This window comes from Hyla sarda, chromosome 5 (genome assembly GCF_029499605.1).
Source record: "Hyla sarda isolate aHylSar1 chromosome 5, aHylSar1.hap1, whole genome shotgun sequence".
NCBI lineage: Eukaryota > Metazoa > Chordata > Amphibia > Anura > Hylidae > Hyla > Hyla sarda.
The window spans coordinates 144,511,542-144,529,714 of record NC_079193.1 but is presented as its reverse complement, the minus strand read 5'-3'; the positions used below and the strand labels follow the sequence as shown (position 1 = coordinate 144,529,714).

At 44.5% G+C, this 18,173-nt stretch overlaps 1 protein-coding gene across 2 annotated transcripts in view; it reads right to left on the bottom strand.

Moving 5' to 3' along the window:
* Positions 1-18,173, bottom strand: part of NPSR1 (neuropeptide S receptor 1) — a 199,996-nt gene that overhangs the window by 71,144 nt on the left and 110,679 nt on the right. For both annotated transcript variants that reach the window (XM_056520441.1, XM_056520440.1), the window contains exons 4-5: positions 13,354-13,447; positions 9,350-9,551 (exon numbers count right to left, since the gene is read on the bottom strand). In XM_056520441.1, coding sequence (XP_056376416.1) covers positions 9,350-9,551; positions 13,354-13,447 — 296 coding nt within the window. The remainder of the gene's footprint in view (positions 1-9,349; positions 9,552-13,353; positions 13,448-18,173) is intronic.

The following is an 18,173-nucleotide window of genomic DNA, read 5'->3' as shown; positions in this document are numbered from 1 at the left end:
TACCCATGCCAAGCTTTATCATAGAAGTGATGATCTTGCTGCAGGAGGAGGATAAAGGGACCTTCACCACCATTTTTACCACATTTTTGCTACACCAGCTGACCGTCAATTGTATTTTATTGTTTTAGACATAGTGATCGGCATTCTTCTCTAGGGGGTTAAGATAATAGGAAAAAATACTATTTGTCTTAGCATATTCTTTAGCATTGCCAGAACACTTCAAATCAAAACTATATTCATGCAGTATATTGTAATTATTACATAGATTGATGGACTTAACCTTTCAAGTATAATTGCGGTCAGTCACAAAATGACAAACTCTCATTAGACTGAATGAAAGTCTTATGATTGTCACTTGTCCGTTTCACAACTAACACTAATAATGGTATAATAAATCAACTGATTGTTCTATTCATCTGATTGTAAAGAAGTACATGTGCCAGTGTTCTGATTCTGATGAGATTTGATATTTATTATAACCAATAGATATGCTCAAGCGGACTGTGCATGCATACCGGTATATTTAACACTTTTGACTGTATATTTAACATTTTGACTTAATATTTCAGAGCAGTTGCCAGCATTTGTTAACCTGCCATTAAAAGGATATAAACCCATTATTTTATTGCATAATTTATATCATTTTTACCGTTTTTGCTCATATCGTTTTTACAGTGTTTGCCAACCACAAAGGGCCCTGTGGTGAAGACTCTGTATTCTTGTAAATAAGAAAACAAAGTGGATTCAAAAGGAAAGGGAAATATAAAGGAATTACTTATACTTCTCCCTCCTACTGGATCCACCACTGACTTTGGCTCAAAAACTGCGGTGGCAGTTTTCCACAAAAAAAAAACCTGTTTGGAAACCTATCCTAAAAAACATGAATGTTTTTAAAAGCAGAGAAGGAGGTCAGAATATAAAAGAAAAGCATTACTAGAAGCAGTAGTACCAACAAGCATTTCAGTACACATGTTTCAGATGTGTTTCATGTTTCAAATGTGTTTCCTGTTTAAAACTGGCTAGTACACTAAGCCAAATGGCCATGACTAAGTTGCAGAGTTGGAAGTAGTAGACAACCTCGCCTGCACCTTGTCACCAGAAGAACTTTGAGGCTGTGTTCTCAGCTGCGAACACGGAAGCCCGCACACAGCATTCGGAGTAATGAACTTCCGGACGCTGTGAGCAGAGCTCCGAAAGTCAGGGCAGCGCACAACCCCTTTAATATTCTCCTCAGGTTCCGAGGAATGCTCTAAGGACCATAGTTCTTCCAATCTACAAGAAAAAATCTCCTTCCACCGACAGGAATCGAGGATGTCTTTGATTTCAAATTCAGACCCTTGCCTGCAGGTACAAAAGTAGAGGTAAAAGATTTGTAGCAGGAGTTCAGGATCAAAGGCTTCACCAGAGAAACATGAAAGGAGTTGGGTATCCGTAGAGAAGTATGTGAACGGAGCTTGTAGGAAACAGGATTTATTTGCTCCAAGACTTCAAACGGACCCAAGAACCGAAGAGCAAATTTATAGCATGGTATTTTCATTGTGATATTATGGGAGGAAAGCCAGACTTTGTTGCCCGGAGAGAACTGAGGTGGCATTCATCGCCTCGTGTCAGCATTCTTTTCCATATGGGATACCGCCCGAGATGTGGCTCTTTGGTTTGGTTCCAGATGTTGATAAAGTCTCTGTAAGAGGAATTGGCAGCAGGAACCACAGAACTTGCAGACATAAGCAAAGGAGCATAAGGATGAAGGCTGTACACAATGTAGAAAGGAGAAGACCGTAGACTGTTATAGGAGAATTCTGCCCAGGGCAGAAGACAAACCCAGTCATCATTCTGTGCAGAGACGTAATGTCGCAGATGATTCACCATGATCTGATTCACATGTTCCACTTTCCCATTGCTCTGTGGATGATATGCAGAAGAGAAATCCAGTTTCACTTCAAGTAGTCCACAGAGAGCACCCCAGAAACGGGAGGTGAATTGCAAACGGAATATGTGCTCCACAAATAGATGAGCCAGAAAACTTGCAGACAGTAGTCCAGGAAGTGGGATGAAATGTGCCATCTTAGAAAAGCTGTCAACCACCACCAAGATAGTAGAACAGCCATCAGAGAGCGGAAGGTCAGTAATAAAGTCCATAGCAATGTGCTGCCAAGGAACTTCAGGAATGGGCAGAGGTTGAAGTAGACCAGCTGGTTTGGTTCTGGAAGCCTTGTTGTGGGCACAGGAGGAACATGGAGCCACAAACTCTTTAGGGACATCTTTAGGGAGAGTGGGCCACCAGTAATGACTACTCACAAGGTCACGCTCACAGGATCACCAGCATTCTTAGAAGAATGTCCTCAAGATAGAATCTTCTTTCTCTTGGCTGATGGGACAAAGATTTTTCCAGGAGGAATGTCTCTTACTTGGATGGGAGCCACTGACACAACCATGCAGGATCCACGATGTGTTTAGGTTCCTCACACTGGTCTGTGGAATCAAAGGAATGGGAAAATATATCCGCCTTCACATTCTTGTCTGCAGGCTTAAAATGCAGAAGGAAGTTAAATCTGGCAAAGAAGAGGGCCCACCGGGCTTGTGGAGGATTCAGACGCTGTGCAGACTGTAAATAAGTAAGATTTTTGTGGTCAGTATAGATTATCACCAGATACAGTGCCCCTTCCACAAGATATTGCCATTCTTCTAAGGCCATCTTGACAGCTAACAGCTATGGTCAATGGTGTAGTTCCTCTCTGTGGAAGAAAAAAGTTAAGAGAAAAAAACCACAAGTGGTAAATCTTCCTTTAGGATTTTTCTGCAACAGAACTTCTCAAGCACTGACAGAAAAAGCCTCCACTTCAAAGAAGAATTGTTTGGGAGTGTCAGGATGATGAAGAACTGGTGAAGTAGCAAAACAGTCTTAGTTGCAAGAAGGCAGATTCCGCGTCAGAGGTCCACTTTTTAGCATCCACTCCCTTCTTAGTAAGGGCTGAAATAGGAGCGGTGAGAGAAGAGAAGTTGGGGATGAACTGCCGTAGAAGTTGGCAAAACCGCTGAATTTTTGGATTGCACGGAGACCTTGTGGACGAGGTCAATTCAGGAAAGCAGAAACTTTGTCAGGATCCATCTGCAAAACCGGAGTCAGAGATGATGTATCCCAGGAAGGGCAAAGAAGACTGTTCAAAGATACATCTCTCGAATTTAGCATACAGTCTATTCTCCCTCAGTCGCTGTGGAACTTGATGAACCCGTTTTCTGTGAGTGAACAAGTCAGGGGAGTAGATTAAGATCTCAGCCAGGTACACTACTATGCAGAAATACAGCAGATCTCTTAAGATATCATTCACAAATTCCTGGAAGACTACAGGTGCATTACAGAGGCCGAAGTGCATGACCAAGTATTCATAATCTGCATATTTTCCCTGAGGCGGATCGGCTGCCGGCATACACTATCACACGCTACGATCCATTGTTACACTTGGCAAGTGTAACTGCCTGGGTGAGCATTGTCCACACCTTTGTTCACCCATTTATCATCCAGTGGTAATGCGCTACGGAGCACCCTCTCTGTTTTTTTGAAGTATTCATAATGGCCATCTCGAGTTATGAAAGCCGTCTTTCACTCGTCGCCTTCACAGATTCGGATCAGATTATACACCCCTCGCAGATCCAACTTGGTAAAGATCCAGGCGCCACGAATGCGGTCAAAAGTTCACAGATTAGTGGCAAAGGATACTTATTCTTTACAGTAATTTTTTTAAGTTTACGATAGTTTATGCATGGTCGCAGAGAGCCATCTTTCTTTGCCACAAAGAAGAAGCCGGCTTTCAAATAAACCCCTTCTCAAGGTTTTCTTTAATGTATTCAGATATAGACTGAGTCTCGGGTAAAGACAGTGGGTAGACTCTTCCTCGTGGGAGAGATGTCCCAGGGAGTAAGTCGATCAGGCAATTATAAGGTCGATGAGGTGGCAGAGTCTCAGCTTTTTTCTTGCAGAATACATCTGCATACACAGCATATTGCAGAGGAAGGCCAGGCAGACTTGAGGGCACTGGAAGAGGACATGCTGGGCAAACCTCTGACAGGCAGGTAATATGGCATTGAAGTCCCCAACGAAGGATACTCCCAGTGTTCCAGTCCAGGACAGGGGCATGCTGTCATAGCCAGGACAGTCCCAGACGTACAGAATCTATGGAGTCAGGCAGAACGTAGAAGACAATGTCCTCAGAGTAAAGCACCCTAACTTGCAACCTTATTGGAGTAGTCACATACTGTATAGGTTTAGGTAGAGACAGTCCATTTACAATAGTTGCAATTACTGCTTTCACCAGACGAGTAGTAGGTATCTGGTACTGAGACACTAGAGCTTGACTCACGAAATTCCCGGGAGTGCCAGAATCAAGGAAAGCAGACACAGGAATACTGGACTGGCCAAAGGACAGGACCACTGGATGATGAAGTTTGGGAGAATTGTCACTTTCGCCTAGGGTCACTTCTCCCAATGAACCTAGGTGCTGAATTTTTCCGCCTTCTGGGGACAGGTACGGACTATGTGACCTTTTCAGCCACGGTACAGACACAAGTTTTTTGCTCAACGTCTTAGGCACTCCAACTCTTTAAGCTTTAGATGTTCCCCCTGCATTTGCTGTTCAGGCGGTATCGCAGGAACAGTGTGACCTGGCTTCTGAAGAACTGAAGTTAGTCTTGGAATTCTCTTTGCTCTGGCAGCTTGAGAAAACCGCTCCCGGAAATGTACATCAATGCGGGTAGCCAGGGTAACTAGAGAGTCCAGTGAGACACGAAGATCCCTTCCAGCGAGCTCGTCCTTTATGCGGTCACTGAGACCCTCCCAGAAGACAGCTTGCTGGACCTCATCATTCCAGGACAACTCAGCAGACAAGGTGCGGAACTGGATTGCATACTGTTCCATTGTCATGGAGCCTTGTCTGAGGCGAAGGAGACGAGGCACGGCCTGGTTTTTCAAACACAGTGCGGAAAATGGACAGGAAAGTCTGTAGGCTTGTAGTCTCTGGACCACTATGCTCCCATATTGGATTTGCCCAGGCTAGAGCCTCTCCTGAAAGTAGCAGGACAATTAATACTACCTTCGCTTGTTCAGACCGGAACTTGTCACTCTGCAATTCAAAGTGGATCATGCACTGGTTCAGAAATCCACAGCAGGACTTTGGATCTCCGCTGTAACTGAACGCTGGATCCGCCATGTTTTGAACACATTGCTACAGGAACCACATGAGTTTTTAGGACTTCTGACGAAGCTGGAACTGAAGTATGCAAAGCATCCAGATGGGTAGAGATTGTGTTCATAAACTGCAGCAGTTGCTCCTGGCGATCACTCTGATGTTGCAGCTGCAGATATAGTTCTTACAGAGCAGACTGAGGCTTGCCAGCAGGGTCCATGGCCTTATCTTACCGTAATGCTCCACGGGGTGTCAACCCTCTGTGTCACTTACCGAGTTCTTTTTAGCCGATCCTAATAGTAGAACGTCCTCAGATATCACAGCTGGCCTTAGCAGGTCAGGAACTTTGAAGTAGAGATCACCGCAGAAGGAGCCGGCTGACACCAGATGACGCTGGTGAGCACCAGGTCTGGAAACCTGGAACAGCGAGATGTAGCAGAGCTGTAATAGTTCAGGTGTTGGAGAATGAGCAGCTCCAAACAGCAATAGAATGGTCAGGCAGTCCGAATCAATCCAAGAGAGGTAAAACAGGAAGAGAGGATAAAGCAGGAACAAAGTCAGGAACAAGCTGAGGTCAATAAACTGGATACAGCAAGTCAGATAGCAGGTGCCTAGCTCAAGGTGTAAACACTAGAAGAAAAGGCAATGGCTGGAAGTTCAGAGGCTCCTTATATAGCAGCAACTAGACTGTGATTGGTTAGAGGGCTGGATCATGGGCGTGCACGGATCTTCAGAGCAACTGACCTAGTGTGACCCCTGCTGGAAGCATCAGGAACAGGAACAACTGCAGATGTTACAGATCTTAGTCTACAGCGAGCAGGATGAGTCGTGCGTGCTGCACGTCCCTGGAAGACAGTGGATTGAGGTACACGTTGGCGGACACCAACCGCCGGTGTTACGCCTCCCAATAGCGGACAGTTTTTAATTCCCTGGCAGAGTCCCATAAGGCTTAATGTATTTGTACCCTCCGAATAGGGGACACTCCCAATTGCGGACGCAAACAAACCCGAAAGAGGACAAAACAGTCCCAATGGGGGACAAAACACTTACAATAGAGAATAATAGGGGATAAAACACTCCCAATAGGGGACAATCAGGCAATATGCCCGCCCTACCTTGTACTCAGGGCCGCCATTAGAGGGTACAGCCAATACCCCAGTAAGGGGCCCAGGCTGCTGCTGCACCCCCTGCAGGAGCCCCAGCACAGAAGCAGAAGACCGCTATTTAAACAGTGGTCTCCTGCTTCTGTACATCTGCTAGCCATATCATTCAGCCCCCTCCTTCCCTGATCCCCCAGTGTCAATTTATCTCCCCTGTGCCAAATCCTCCCCCCCCCTTTATTACCCCTTGTGTCACATAATTTCCTCTTGATCCCACCTTTGCCATTTCATTCCCCATTTATTATCCTCTGTGCAAATTCATCAACCCCTCTCTACCACCCCCTGTGCCATTTCATTCCCCGTTATCCCCCTTTGCCGCTTCATAAAGAGGGGGGGGGGGGGCTGATGAATTTAGACAGAGAATAATCAAGGGGGAATGAAATGGAACAGGGGGATCAAGGGGAAATGATGTGGCACAGGGGGTAAGGGGGGGGTAATTTGACACAATGCATGGGGGAATAACGTGATGCAGGGTATAAAGGGGGGTTGAAATGATATGGGGGAGGGATAAGGAGAGATTAAAGGGCACTGGGAGATTCTACTGTAATATTCCTTTTTATCATGTTTTATAGGTAATTACACTCTGGAGTGATTACAGTACAGTATTCTGTCATTTAGAAAGATTTTTGAGCCTTTTTTTTCGCTATTGGAAGATTCTACTGTACTTCTTTTTTTCCAGTAAAAAACTATACAAAATTCCCTACCACAGCCAGACATTTGACATTTGTCAATAGATACATTAGATTTTTGTTTGGCATTTTATCCAACTTATGGTACATTTTTAGGCCCATGGTAATTTTTGAAAGCTCAGGATGAGTGAACTTTTAACCCCTCAAGGACTCAGCCCATTTTCATCTTAAGGACACAGCCAATTTTATTTTAGCGTTTTAGTTTTTTCCTCCTCGCCTTCTAAAATGTATAACTCTTTTATATTTCCATTCCCAGACCCATATGAGGGCTTGTTTTTTTGCGTGACCAGTTGTACTTTGTAATGGCATCACTCATTTTACAATTATTTTTTTGTGTAAGGAAATTTAAATGAAAATCATAATTTAGCAAATTTGGGGGTTTTCATTTTCGCGCTGTACACTTCATGGTTTCTATTATTGTACTGCTTTTAAAAGATCTCAAACTTTTTGTTTACAAAATCAGTATGTTTATAATTACCCTAATTTGACCGTCTCTAACTTTCATGTTTTTCCATATCCAGGGATGTGTGAGGGCTCATTTTTTGCGCCATGATCTGTAGTTTGTTTTGCTACCATGTTTGCGTTTATGTGACTTTGTGATCACTTTTTATTACATTTTTTTGCACGTTAATGCCGTTCGCCGGAGGGGATAATTAACATAATATTTTTATAGTTCGGACATTTACCCATGCAACAATACCAAATATGTTTATTATTTATCTGTATTTTATGCTTTTTTGTATTAATATGGGGAAAAGGGGTGATTTAAAACTTTATTGGGGGAGGAGCTTTTTCTTTTTTTTAAACTTTTTTTTTAATTTATTTTAAACTTGTGCGCTAAGTGATGCTATGCAGCGCCGTACATTTATGGAGCATGTCCTTAAAGGGGTACTCTGCCCCTAGACACCTTATCCCCTATCCAAAGGATAGGGGAAAAGATGTCTGATCGCGGGGGTCCAGCTGCTGGGGACCCCCGGGATCTCAGCTAAAGCACCCCTCTGTTATTACTGCACAGAGCAAACTCGCTCTGTGCGTAATTACGGGCAATACAGGGACTGGAGCATCATGATGTCATGGCTCCGCCCCTCATGATATCATGGCCTGCTCCCTCAATGCCAGTCTATGGGAGGGGCGTGGTGGCATCACGCCCCCTCCTATAGACTTGCATTAAAGGGGCGGGCCGTGACATCACGAGGGGCGGAGCCGTGACCCTAAGAGCCCTACAATCCCTGTATAACACTGTTATGTAACATAGGACTGTATCTTTGTACTTCTGAGCAGCTTTTTAGGTAAAAGTTAATTTAAATGTTACGGCAACATGTATGGCTGTGGGTAAACGGATGGTAACTGGTAGTACTAACAGAGTAAATAAAAACAAATTTTTTATGCTTTTAGGGTACCTTTACACATACAGGATCTGCTCCATATTTGATGTTGCAGATTTGAAGGTGCAGATTTTAATGTAACCTAAATGACTGAACACAGCTTCAAATATGCAGCAAATCCAGTATGTGTGAATGTACCCCAAAACATTTATGTCCAAAAATTATTTTTAATATGCACGGAGGGTTTGAATGTAGCATTGGCTTTTTCTCCAAGTGATCCAAAAAGTCTCCTATTTTGGAGAAGAAACAGATTTTGTGCCTGAAAAGTGAAGAAGCAATGGCTTTTTACAAGCTGTAAAAAATGTTTCCCATTATTAGGTGTATGGATTTGCATCCTAAAAAAGTGCACAAAGGTAACACAAAATCCTCTAGTATAAAACAAAGAAAAAATACACTCTCTGCAGTGCTGCTTTACTACAATTAATATATATGTGTGCTCCTTCTCCTATCTGTTTTGTTCACTGTTTAGTGTCCCTCAGAGAGATCTTTACCTAACACTTGCTTTCTCTAAAATGGCTGTTGAAGCCTTGGGCAAATACTCTTAAAGTGGTTTTGACATCACCCCTATACTGCCTTGTGATTGGCTTGGAGAGCTATTTACAAGGCAATATGGGATTCCCTGAGGTCATGCCCAAATGATACACAGCATTAGGATAGGGTCACATGTGTCATATTTTGCTGTGTAATTTGCTGCTGCATATTTTCCAACCCATTAAAGTTAATTCATAGCAAAATCAGCTGCAGAAAATATGCAGCATGGTGGACCCTACCCTAAAGGTGCTTTATCATGGATCTGTACAGCTTGGATACAAAAAAAAAAAAAACAATACTTTACATTAGTTCTCTAATCATTGTATTTTCACAAAAGACAGTCTTTAGTTGTTGAGATAACTATTCCTTTATTAATATGTATAAACATTATGTAAACAACTTACCTAATAATTAACAGTGGAATAAAATATACCAAGAAGGACACAATTGTCATGTATGGTTTCCAGTAAGACTCATCCGGCCAAAGAGCCCAACACTGAATTTCTCCATTGGCAAGTTTATACTTTCCAAATATAATCAAAGTTGGAGTTGAAAATAGGAAGGAAAGAGTCCAGGCAACTACTATAAGAACTTTAGCTTGTCTCTCTGGGTGAAAAATAAGACAAATATGTTAACCACACAAATCAGATAAAGCAGGCGTTCTCAACCAGTGGTACGCATACCTCTGGAGGTAGGCCAAGGTTTATGCAGGAGTACGGCAATTCGCTGACAAAATAATGGCAAAAGGGGATAAGATGGAGGGGTGAATAATGGCATAAAAGGATTAATATGGAGGGGGGTTGGTAATCATTACCCCCCCCCCACCCCCTTCCATCTTAATCCACTTGTGCCATTATTCCCCTCTGATTCCCTTTGGCCATTATCCGAATATGGCAAAAGGGGATCAGAGGGAGGGGGGAATAATGGCACAAGGGGATTAAGTATTGCAGAAGTATCACATTAGAAAGGTAAGCACACGCCATTATGAAATGAAGTACTTTTCTGACTTTTGTCCGCGGGTACCCCTCGCGCGTAAGTTCTGTGCAAACTTACCCATGAGGGGTACCCGCGGACATACTTTCACCCTTTGGAGGTACAGCCGCGAAAAAGGTTGAGAACCACTGAGATAAAGGATTTATCATTAGACATAAACATTTGTTTGTCTCCTACTCCAGCATAGGGTACAAATAAACATTGATTATTCTGTACATAGATCTGTATTACGCTCCAATGTACAAAACATAAAGAAGTGATTTATTAAGACTGGTATTTCATATTTTTGTCATTATTAATAATATAACATACATTATACACCCAATAATAGGGAACACTAAGATAACACATCCTAGATCTGAATCAATGAACTAATCATATAAAATACTTTGGTCTTGAATGTTGAATGTGCTGACAACAATATCTCATAAAAATTATCAATGGAAATCAAATTTATCAACCCATGGAGGTCTGGATATGGAGTCACACTCAAAATCAAAGTGGAAAACCACACTACAGGCTGATCCAACTTTGATGTAATGTCCTTAACCTCTTAAGGACGCCGGGCGTATCCATATGCCCCCGTTTTAAAGTCCATAAGGACTGAGGGTGTATGGATACGCCCGTGGGAATTCCGGTCCCCGCCGCTAGCCGGTCGGGGACCAGACCAGGATGCCTGCTGAAATCATTCAGCAGGCATCCCAGCACATCGCCAAGGGGGGTCCTGAGACCCCCCCCCCCCCATTTCCCAAGAAATCGCATGTCAATTCAGAAATGCGATTTTCTGCTATTCCAGGCTGATTGGGTCTCTGGTGACCCGATCGCCCGGAAAATAGGGATGATCAGAGCTGTCAGTGACAGCCCCGATCATCCTAAGGGATAGGAGCAAGGTTTTAGCGGTGCAACCTCCTCCTATCCCCTGCCATTAGTTAGCACTGAGTACTGACCAATGGCAGTTGAAGACGTGGGGTTGCCATGGAAACCCCCCACTCTGCCCACCCCCGAAGGTCGGGCAGAACGGGGGGAGAAGATGGCGGCCGGTACCTGTAAAGAAGATGCGGTGGGGACCGCCGATCATCTGTGGCATCAGCAGAAGGTAGGGAGGCGACGGCGTGGTACATCAAGGAAGGTGGCAGTAAAGCAATCTTTACTGCTGCCTTCCTAGTGGTTGCCAAACTGTAACTCCCAGCATGCTCAGACAGCCAAAGGCTGTCTTGGCATGCTGGGAGTTGTATTTTTGCAACATATTGAGGGTCACAGTTTTGAGACCACTATTACAGTGGTGCCCAACGGTAGCCCTCCAGATGTTGCAAAACTATAACTCTGAGCAGGCCTAGACTGCCCAGGAATGCTGGGAGTTGTAGTTTTGTAACATCTGTCCCTTCAGATTTTGCAATTTTCATGAAAATTTTGAAAATTGCTGCTATACTTTAAGACCCTCTAAATGTTTTCAAAAAGAAAAATAGGTCCATTTTATAATGCCAACATAAAGTAGACATGTTGTATTTGTGAATCAATATAAAAGTTATTTGGCATATACATTTTCCTTAAAAGCAGAGAGTTTCAAAGTTAGAAAAATGCTAAATTTTCAAAATTTTCATGAAATTTGGGGATTTTTCACCAAGAAAGGATGCAAGTACTGACAAAAATTTACCACTAAAATAAAGTAGAATATGTCACAAAAAAAAACATTCTCAGAATCAGAATAATTGGTAAACGCATCTCAGAGTTATTAATGCATAAAGTGACAGTGGTCAGAATTGCAAAAAAGGGCTCAGTCCTTAAGGTGAAAAAGGATTCAGTCCTTAAGGGGTTAAAACAAGTCAAAATGAGGCTCATTAGTGTGTGTGGCCTCCACATGCCCGTATGACCTCCCTACAATGCCTGGGCATGCTCCTGATGAGGTGGCAGATGAGGGAGGTCCTCCCAGACCTGGACTAAAGCATCCGCCAACTATTGGACAGTCTGTTGGTGGATGGAGCGAGACATGATGTCCCAGGTCAGGTGTGCTCAATCGGATTTAGGTCTGGGGAACGGGTGGGCCAGTCCATAGCATCAATGCTTCCTCTTGCAGGAACTGCTGACACACTCCAGCTACATGAGGTCTAGCATTGTCTTGCATTAGGAGGAACCCAGGGCCAACCGCACCAGCATATGATATGATCTCACAAGGAGTCCAAGGATCTCATCTCAATACCTAACGGCAGTCAGGCTACCTCTGTAAAATAAATGCCACCCCACACCTTTACTGACCCACCGCCAAACCGGTCATAATGGAGGATGTTGCAGGCAGCAGAACGTTCTCCACGGAATCTCCAGACTCTGTCACGTCTGTCACATGTGCTCAGTGTGAATCTGCTTTCATCTGTGAAGAGCACAGGGCACCAGTGACCAATCTGCCTATCTTGGTGTTCTCTGGCAAATGCCAAATGTCCTGCACGGTGTTGGGCTGTATACACAACCCCCACCTGTGGACGTCAGGCCCTCATACCACCCTCATGGAGTCTGTTTCTGGCCATTTGAGTGGGCACATGCACATTTTTGGCCTGCTGGAGGTCATTTTGCAGGGCTCTGGCAGTTCTCCTCCTGCTCCTCCTTGCACAAAGGGAGAGGTAGTGGTCCTGCTGTTGGGTTGTTGCCCTCCTACGGCCTCCTCCACATCTCCTGATGTACTGGCCTGTCTCCTGGTAGCACCTCCATGCTCTGGACACTACGTTGACAGACACAGCAAACCTTCTTGTAACAGCTCGCAATGATGTGCCATCCTGGATGAGCTGCACTACCTGAGCCACTTGTGTAAGTTGTAGACTCCTTCTCATGCTACCACTAGAGTGAAAGCACAGCCAGCATTCAAAAGTGACCAAGACATTAGTCAGGAAGCATAGGAACTGAGAAGTGGTCTGTGGTCACCACCTGCAGAAATATTTCTTTATTGGGATGTCTTGCTAATTGCCTATAATTTCCACCTGTTGTCTGTTCCATTTGCACAACAGCATGTGAAATTGATTGTCAATCAGTGTTGCTTCCTGAGTGGATAGTGGGATTTCACAGAAGTGTGATTGACTTGGAGTTACATTGTGTTGTTTAATAATTGTTCCCTTTATTTTTTTGAGCAGTGTATATTAATTGAAGGAATAATAAGAAGTAATACATATCCTAATTTACAAGCTTTCAGATTAATTTTCAGAACACAGAAGAACAATTAGTTTCAGTGTTTAGCTTCAGAATTGCAAGAACTGCAATCCTTATGTAGTGATCCTTTAGTAATTTCCATGAGAAAACATCTTGTATTCTATGAAAGTGTAGAATTTTGATCAATTAATAGTACATTTGTGCGCTGAAGAACATTACTTTAAGAATGAACAAATAAATAAATCAAACAAGTACATTTAGATTAAGATTAAAGCTACCATACCTCCTTGAAGGAATTTCATTGGATGAATGATAGCATGATATCTGTCTATGCTGAGTGATACCAGCACATAAGTAGATGCATACAGAAGTACGACCTTAGAAAAGAGCAAAAAATGGCATTTATATGGAATATAAATATGATAATATGATATATTTTAGTGCAACCTATTAAGCATCAACAAAACTGTTATGAAAAAATAGATATTTTAAAAGATATATAAATGCATACATACTGTAAATAAAAAAAACTTTGAGCTTTGTTAGGGTTTTAGCCAATAAATCAGACTTATCCTGCAGCACAATAGCTCTTCTCCCTTTCTTAGATTGTACAGGACTTCAGAGTTATTTTTTGTAAGACCACCACCATCACCACACCCAGACCTCCTGTGGTGCAACTGGATTGAATTAAGGTCACCATATTCTCTGGTAATCTAAGCCATTTCAGTTTGGCTGCACCAGAACCGTGGTTACTATAGACTTGTAAGTAGGGGGCTGCATGCATGCTAGGTCAAAAGTATATGTAATTAAATGTATAGTGGAGGAACATATTAGAGGGAATAGAAAATTGGGGTCCTTGGTCCTAGTGATCTTTTAAGGTTTCAGTAGTTAGTCTTCCAGTAATAGTTAGCAGTCTAACATTATCTATTTTGTGAATAGGTAATACATGTTTTTCTTGTCAAAACCAGCTGTTGTGCATTCTGGCAACAGACATTGCTTAACCCCTTAAGGATGGAAGGTTTTTCCGTTTTTGCACTTTCATTTTTTCCTCCTTACCTTTTAAAATCATAACCCTTTCAATTTTGAACCTAAAAATCCATATGCTGGCTTATTTTTTGCGCCACCAATTCTAATTTGTAATGACATCAGTCATTTTACCGAAAAATCTACGGTGAAACAGTAAAAAAATCACTGTGCGACAAAATTGAAGAAAAAACACAGTTTTGTAAAATTTGGGGGCTTCCGTTTCTACGCAGTACATTTTTCGGTAAAAATGACACCTTAGGTTTATTCTGTACGACCATACGATTTAAATGTTACCCTACTTATATAGGTTTGTGTCATTAGCGGCGCTCCGGCCGGACATCTTCCCCGGTGTTCCGGCCCACAGTGAGGCTGGGATTCGCATCGCGGGACGTGCCCGCATGCAAGTCCCAGCCCATCACTCACCTCCATCCCCGACCTCTGTCCCTCAGCTCCGACGCGTGCGCCCCCGCCTTCTAGCGCGCCTTTTGAGCTGTGATATTTAAAGGGCCAGTGCGCCGTAATTAGTAGTATCACCTGCACCTTTTTTTATAAGTTCTAGATCCTCCTTAGCACCCCTGCCGGATCTTTGTTTGCCCTGCGCCTTAGAGAAAGCACTTCTAGTTATTACTTGCCGTGTACCAGAACTCTGTATTCCGTGACCCGACCGTGTTTCTAGCCACCAGCCTATTGACCTTCTGCTACCCTACTGACCATGCTCCTGTGCCGCCTGCCCTGACCTCTAACCTGCCCGACTACATCTTGCCTATTCCTTTGGTACCACTCTTCACCTCAGCCGCCTGTGTGGTCGAGTCGTGCCAGGGGTAGCGACCAGGGTGTCACCTGCCGCAGCAAGTCCAACCCACTTTGCGGCGGGCTCTGGTGAAAACCAGCGGCACCTTAGACTCCACTCCCTGGCACGGGCTGCGTCATCTGCCACACAGGTCCAGCGGATCTACTACTTCACCTGCTCCAGACTACCGTGGTATTACGGGTCATTTACTCCCTGGGTACCTGCAGTCTGCGGTGAGTCTTAAAGTAAGATCCGGCCATGGATTCTGCTGAGGTACCCCTGCCTGAGGATTCGGATCTCTCCATCATTCGCAGCAGTTGGTCCACCAGTCGCAACAATTAAATCAACTGTCCGCCATGGCGCAGTTACTTCTGTCTATGCAGCAGCAGTCTCTACCGGTCCCTGCTGTTCCTTCAGCTTCAAAGCTTCGTCTTCCCCTTCCCACGAAATTTGACGGAGATTCTAAGCAATGTAGAGGCTTTGTGATGCAGCGCTCCTTGCACCTGGAGCTCATGGCGGATCAGTTTCCTACGGAGTGTGCTATGGTGGCCTTTGTGATCAGTCTCTTGTCTGGCAAGGCCCTGGCCTGGGCTACTCCGCTCTGGGATCATAGCGATCCAATTACCTTCAATCTCACGGCTTTTCTGGCTGAATTCCGCAGTGTTTTTGAAGAACTCACACGTGTTTCCTCTGCCGAGTCTGCGCTTCTTAACCTAAGTCAAGGGACTTCCTCTGTGGGAGACTATGCAGTCCAGTTTCGTATCCTAGCTTCTGAATTGGCTTGGAACCACGAGGCCTTGTGTGCTATATTTAAAAAAGGACTTCCTAGTAGCATAAAGGAGGCTCTTGCTGCTCGAGATCTTCTGTCTAACCTGTGTGAGCTGATCCATTTGGTCACACGAATTGATGCACGTTTGTCCGAAAGACAGGAGGAGCTCCAAAAGGAGAGTGGATTTTCTGAAAAGGCTATGCCAGAGGATCATACTCGCCTCACCCAGGAGGAACGATTCCGACGTCGCAGCAAGAATTTGTGCCTATACTGTGCCAGTCCGGAGCATTTCCTCAAAGACTGCCCTGCCCATTCTCAGAATCCAGGAAAATGTCCGAACTCAGGATATGTAGGAGGGACTTCTCTGGGTGTGTGCACCGTCTCTTCTCGTTTGAATATTTCCGTACAAGTCCGCATTTCTGCTGAGACTTCGTTCTTCGCTACTGCATTTTTGGACTCTGGTTCTGCAGGCAATTTTATTGATGCCTCACTTGTGCATGAACATCGCCTTCCAGTGAGTCGCCTTGCCAAGCCTCTGTTCATCTCTTCCGTCACAGGACAAAATCTTGACTGTAGAGTAATATATTGCACGGAGTCTCTCCTTCTGCAAGTGGGGGTCTCACATAAGGAGAGGATTGAATTCTTTGCCTCCACATCGTCCTTACGACTGCCCGATTGATTTACTGCCTGGGACTATGCCACCTAGGGGTAGAATCTATCCTTTATCTGTCCCAGAGACTCAGGCCATGCAAGAGTACATCCAAGAGTACCTCCAAAAAGGATTTATCCGGAAGTTTTCGTCACCAGCTGTGACATATCTTATGTGTTCATATATACAGTGATATAGAAATTAAAAATTACAAAGGGGAGAAAAAATCCTTTTCTGAGTGACTGTATTGGTCCACTCCTTTATTTTGGGGATTTGTTCCTTTTATACTTCTGAGAAGTTCCTATCACTACTGTCAACACAGAAAATCAACCCTAATTGATGTTCATATTCAGATTGTTATGCCGCTTTATCTATTAGGATCTGTCCCCAATGCTTTTTAAAATTTCACACATGTGTACCCCCTGACGTTTCGCTGGGAGAACTAGCTTTGTCAAGGGTCGAGGTATCACTGGCGTGACAACACATCACACCGTCTTATATTAGCTCCATTTGTAGGTGTGGAAAGTCAGTCATCCAATAATAAACTGCTTCCTAAGGTCATAGTTCTTCCAGGACCTCTATCCCTGTTTCCATTGGTCCATTTCCCATCACTTACCTATCTTCTGACATCATATTCTCAGAATTATGGTTATGTTGCAATAAATCTCCAAAATAGGGGGGGGGGGGTTACCTAGAAATAGGGATTCAGTCCTGGCTGGGCTTAGGCCCAAAAGGGAATTGGTATACATTGCAACCCTGGGAATCCTTTGGGGAATTTTGGATTACAGATCAATGATTATAGATCAATGTGCAGACACAACTTGATGATGATGAAGCCGATTGCACTTGGGAGCGGGGTGCAGAAGGGGCTTCATCATCATCAGGAGAAGAGGGTTGCAGGTTGCCCATGAGGCAGCAGCTGAGCCAGCAAGGTGGTAGCATGGTTGGCAGTCAACATGGTGGCAGAAGTGGAAAGTCGGGAGCCAAACATGCCCAGGGTAGACCACCTGCTTCGTGGCAGCCTACCTTCCCGGAAGGTAGTGGAACAGGGGTTCCTGGAGTCGGCAGCAGTAGCAGTCAATCAGTGCGGACTGTTGGTGGGAAAATCAGCTACTCAGCGTTGTGGCAGTTTTTCATCAAGCATCCGGAGAATGTTAACCTGACCACATGCAAGATGTATCGGCAGAAGGTGAAGCATGGCCAGGGTCCGAATGTTGGCACCACGGCCCTGCATCAACATATGCAGCATCACCATAAAGTGGCCTGGGAGAACTGGGGCTCCGATGCGGTGCTCCAGCCTGCTACATCACCCAGTGGCACACTGCTCCCTGTTTCAGCCAGCCAAGTCTCCACCACCTCAGCCAAAGGGAGCTGTTTGTCATACCCATCTTCTGTCCCTCCAGATGCTCCTGCTCCTTCTACTTTGAGTCAGTCATTCTGCCAGCAATCCATGGGCGAAGCCATGTCAAAGAGACAACAGTATGTGCCCACAACTTGTGACAGTGTGCGACTCCGCCTCCTCATCCTCCACGGACAGGTCTCCGTGCCCCTCCAGCATACCATGTGTGCAGGGCACGGCGGTGTCACGCTGTTCTTCACATGGTTTGCCTTGGCGAACGGAGTCACACAGAAGAGGAACTGCAAAAAGTAATTCATCAAGAAATGAAATCATGGCTTACTCAACGAAAACTGGAAATGGGAACCATGGTTACCAACAGTTGGCCGATGCCTATCTGCACCATCATCCCTCCTCTCATAGGTCTGACTTGGGGGGGCCCTCTGCGCTCACCTTCCACTGCCATGGCTGCTGGGGAGGTGAGGGGTGGCAGGAGCTCCATCAGCAGCAGCCTGGGTATACAGTCGCTGATG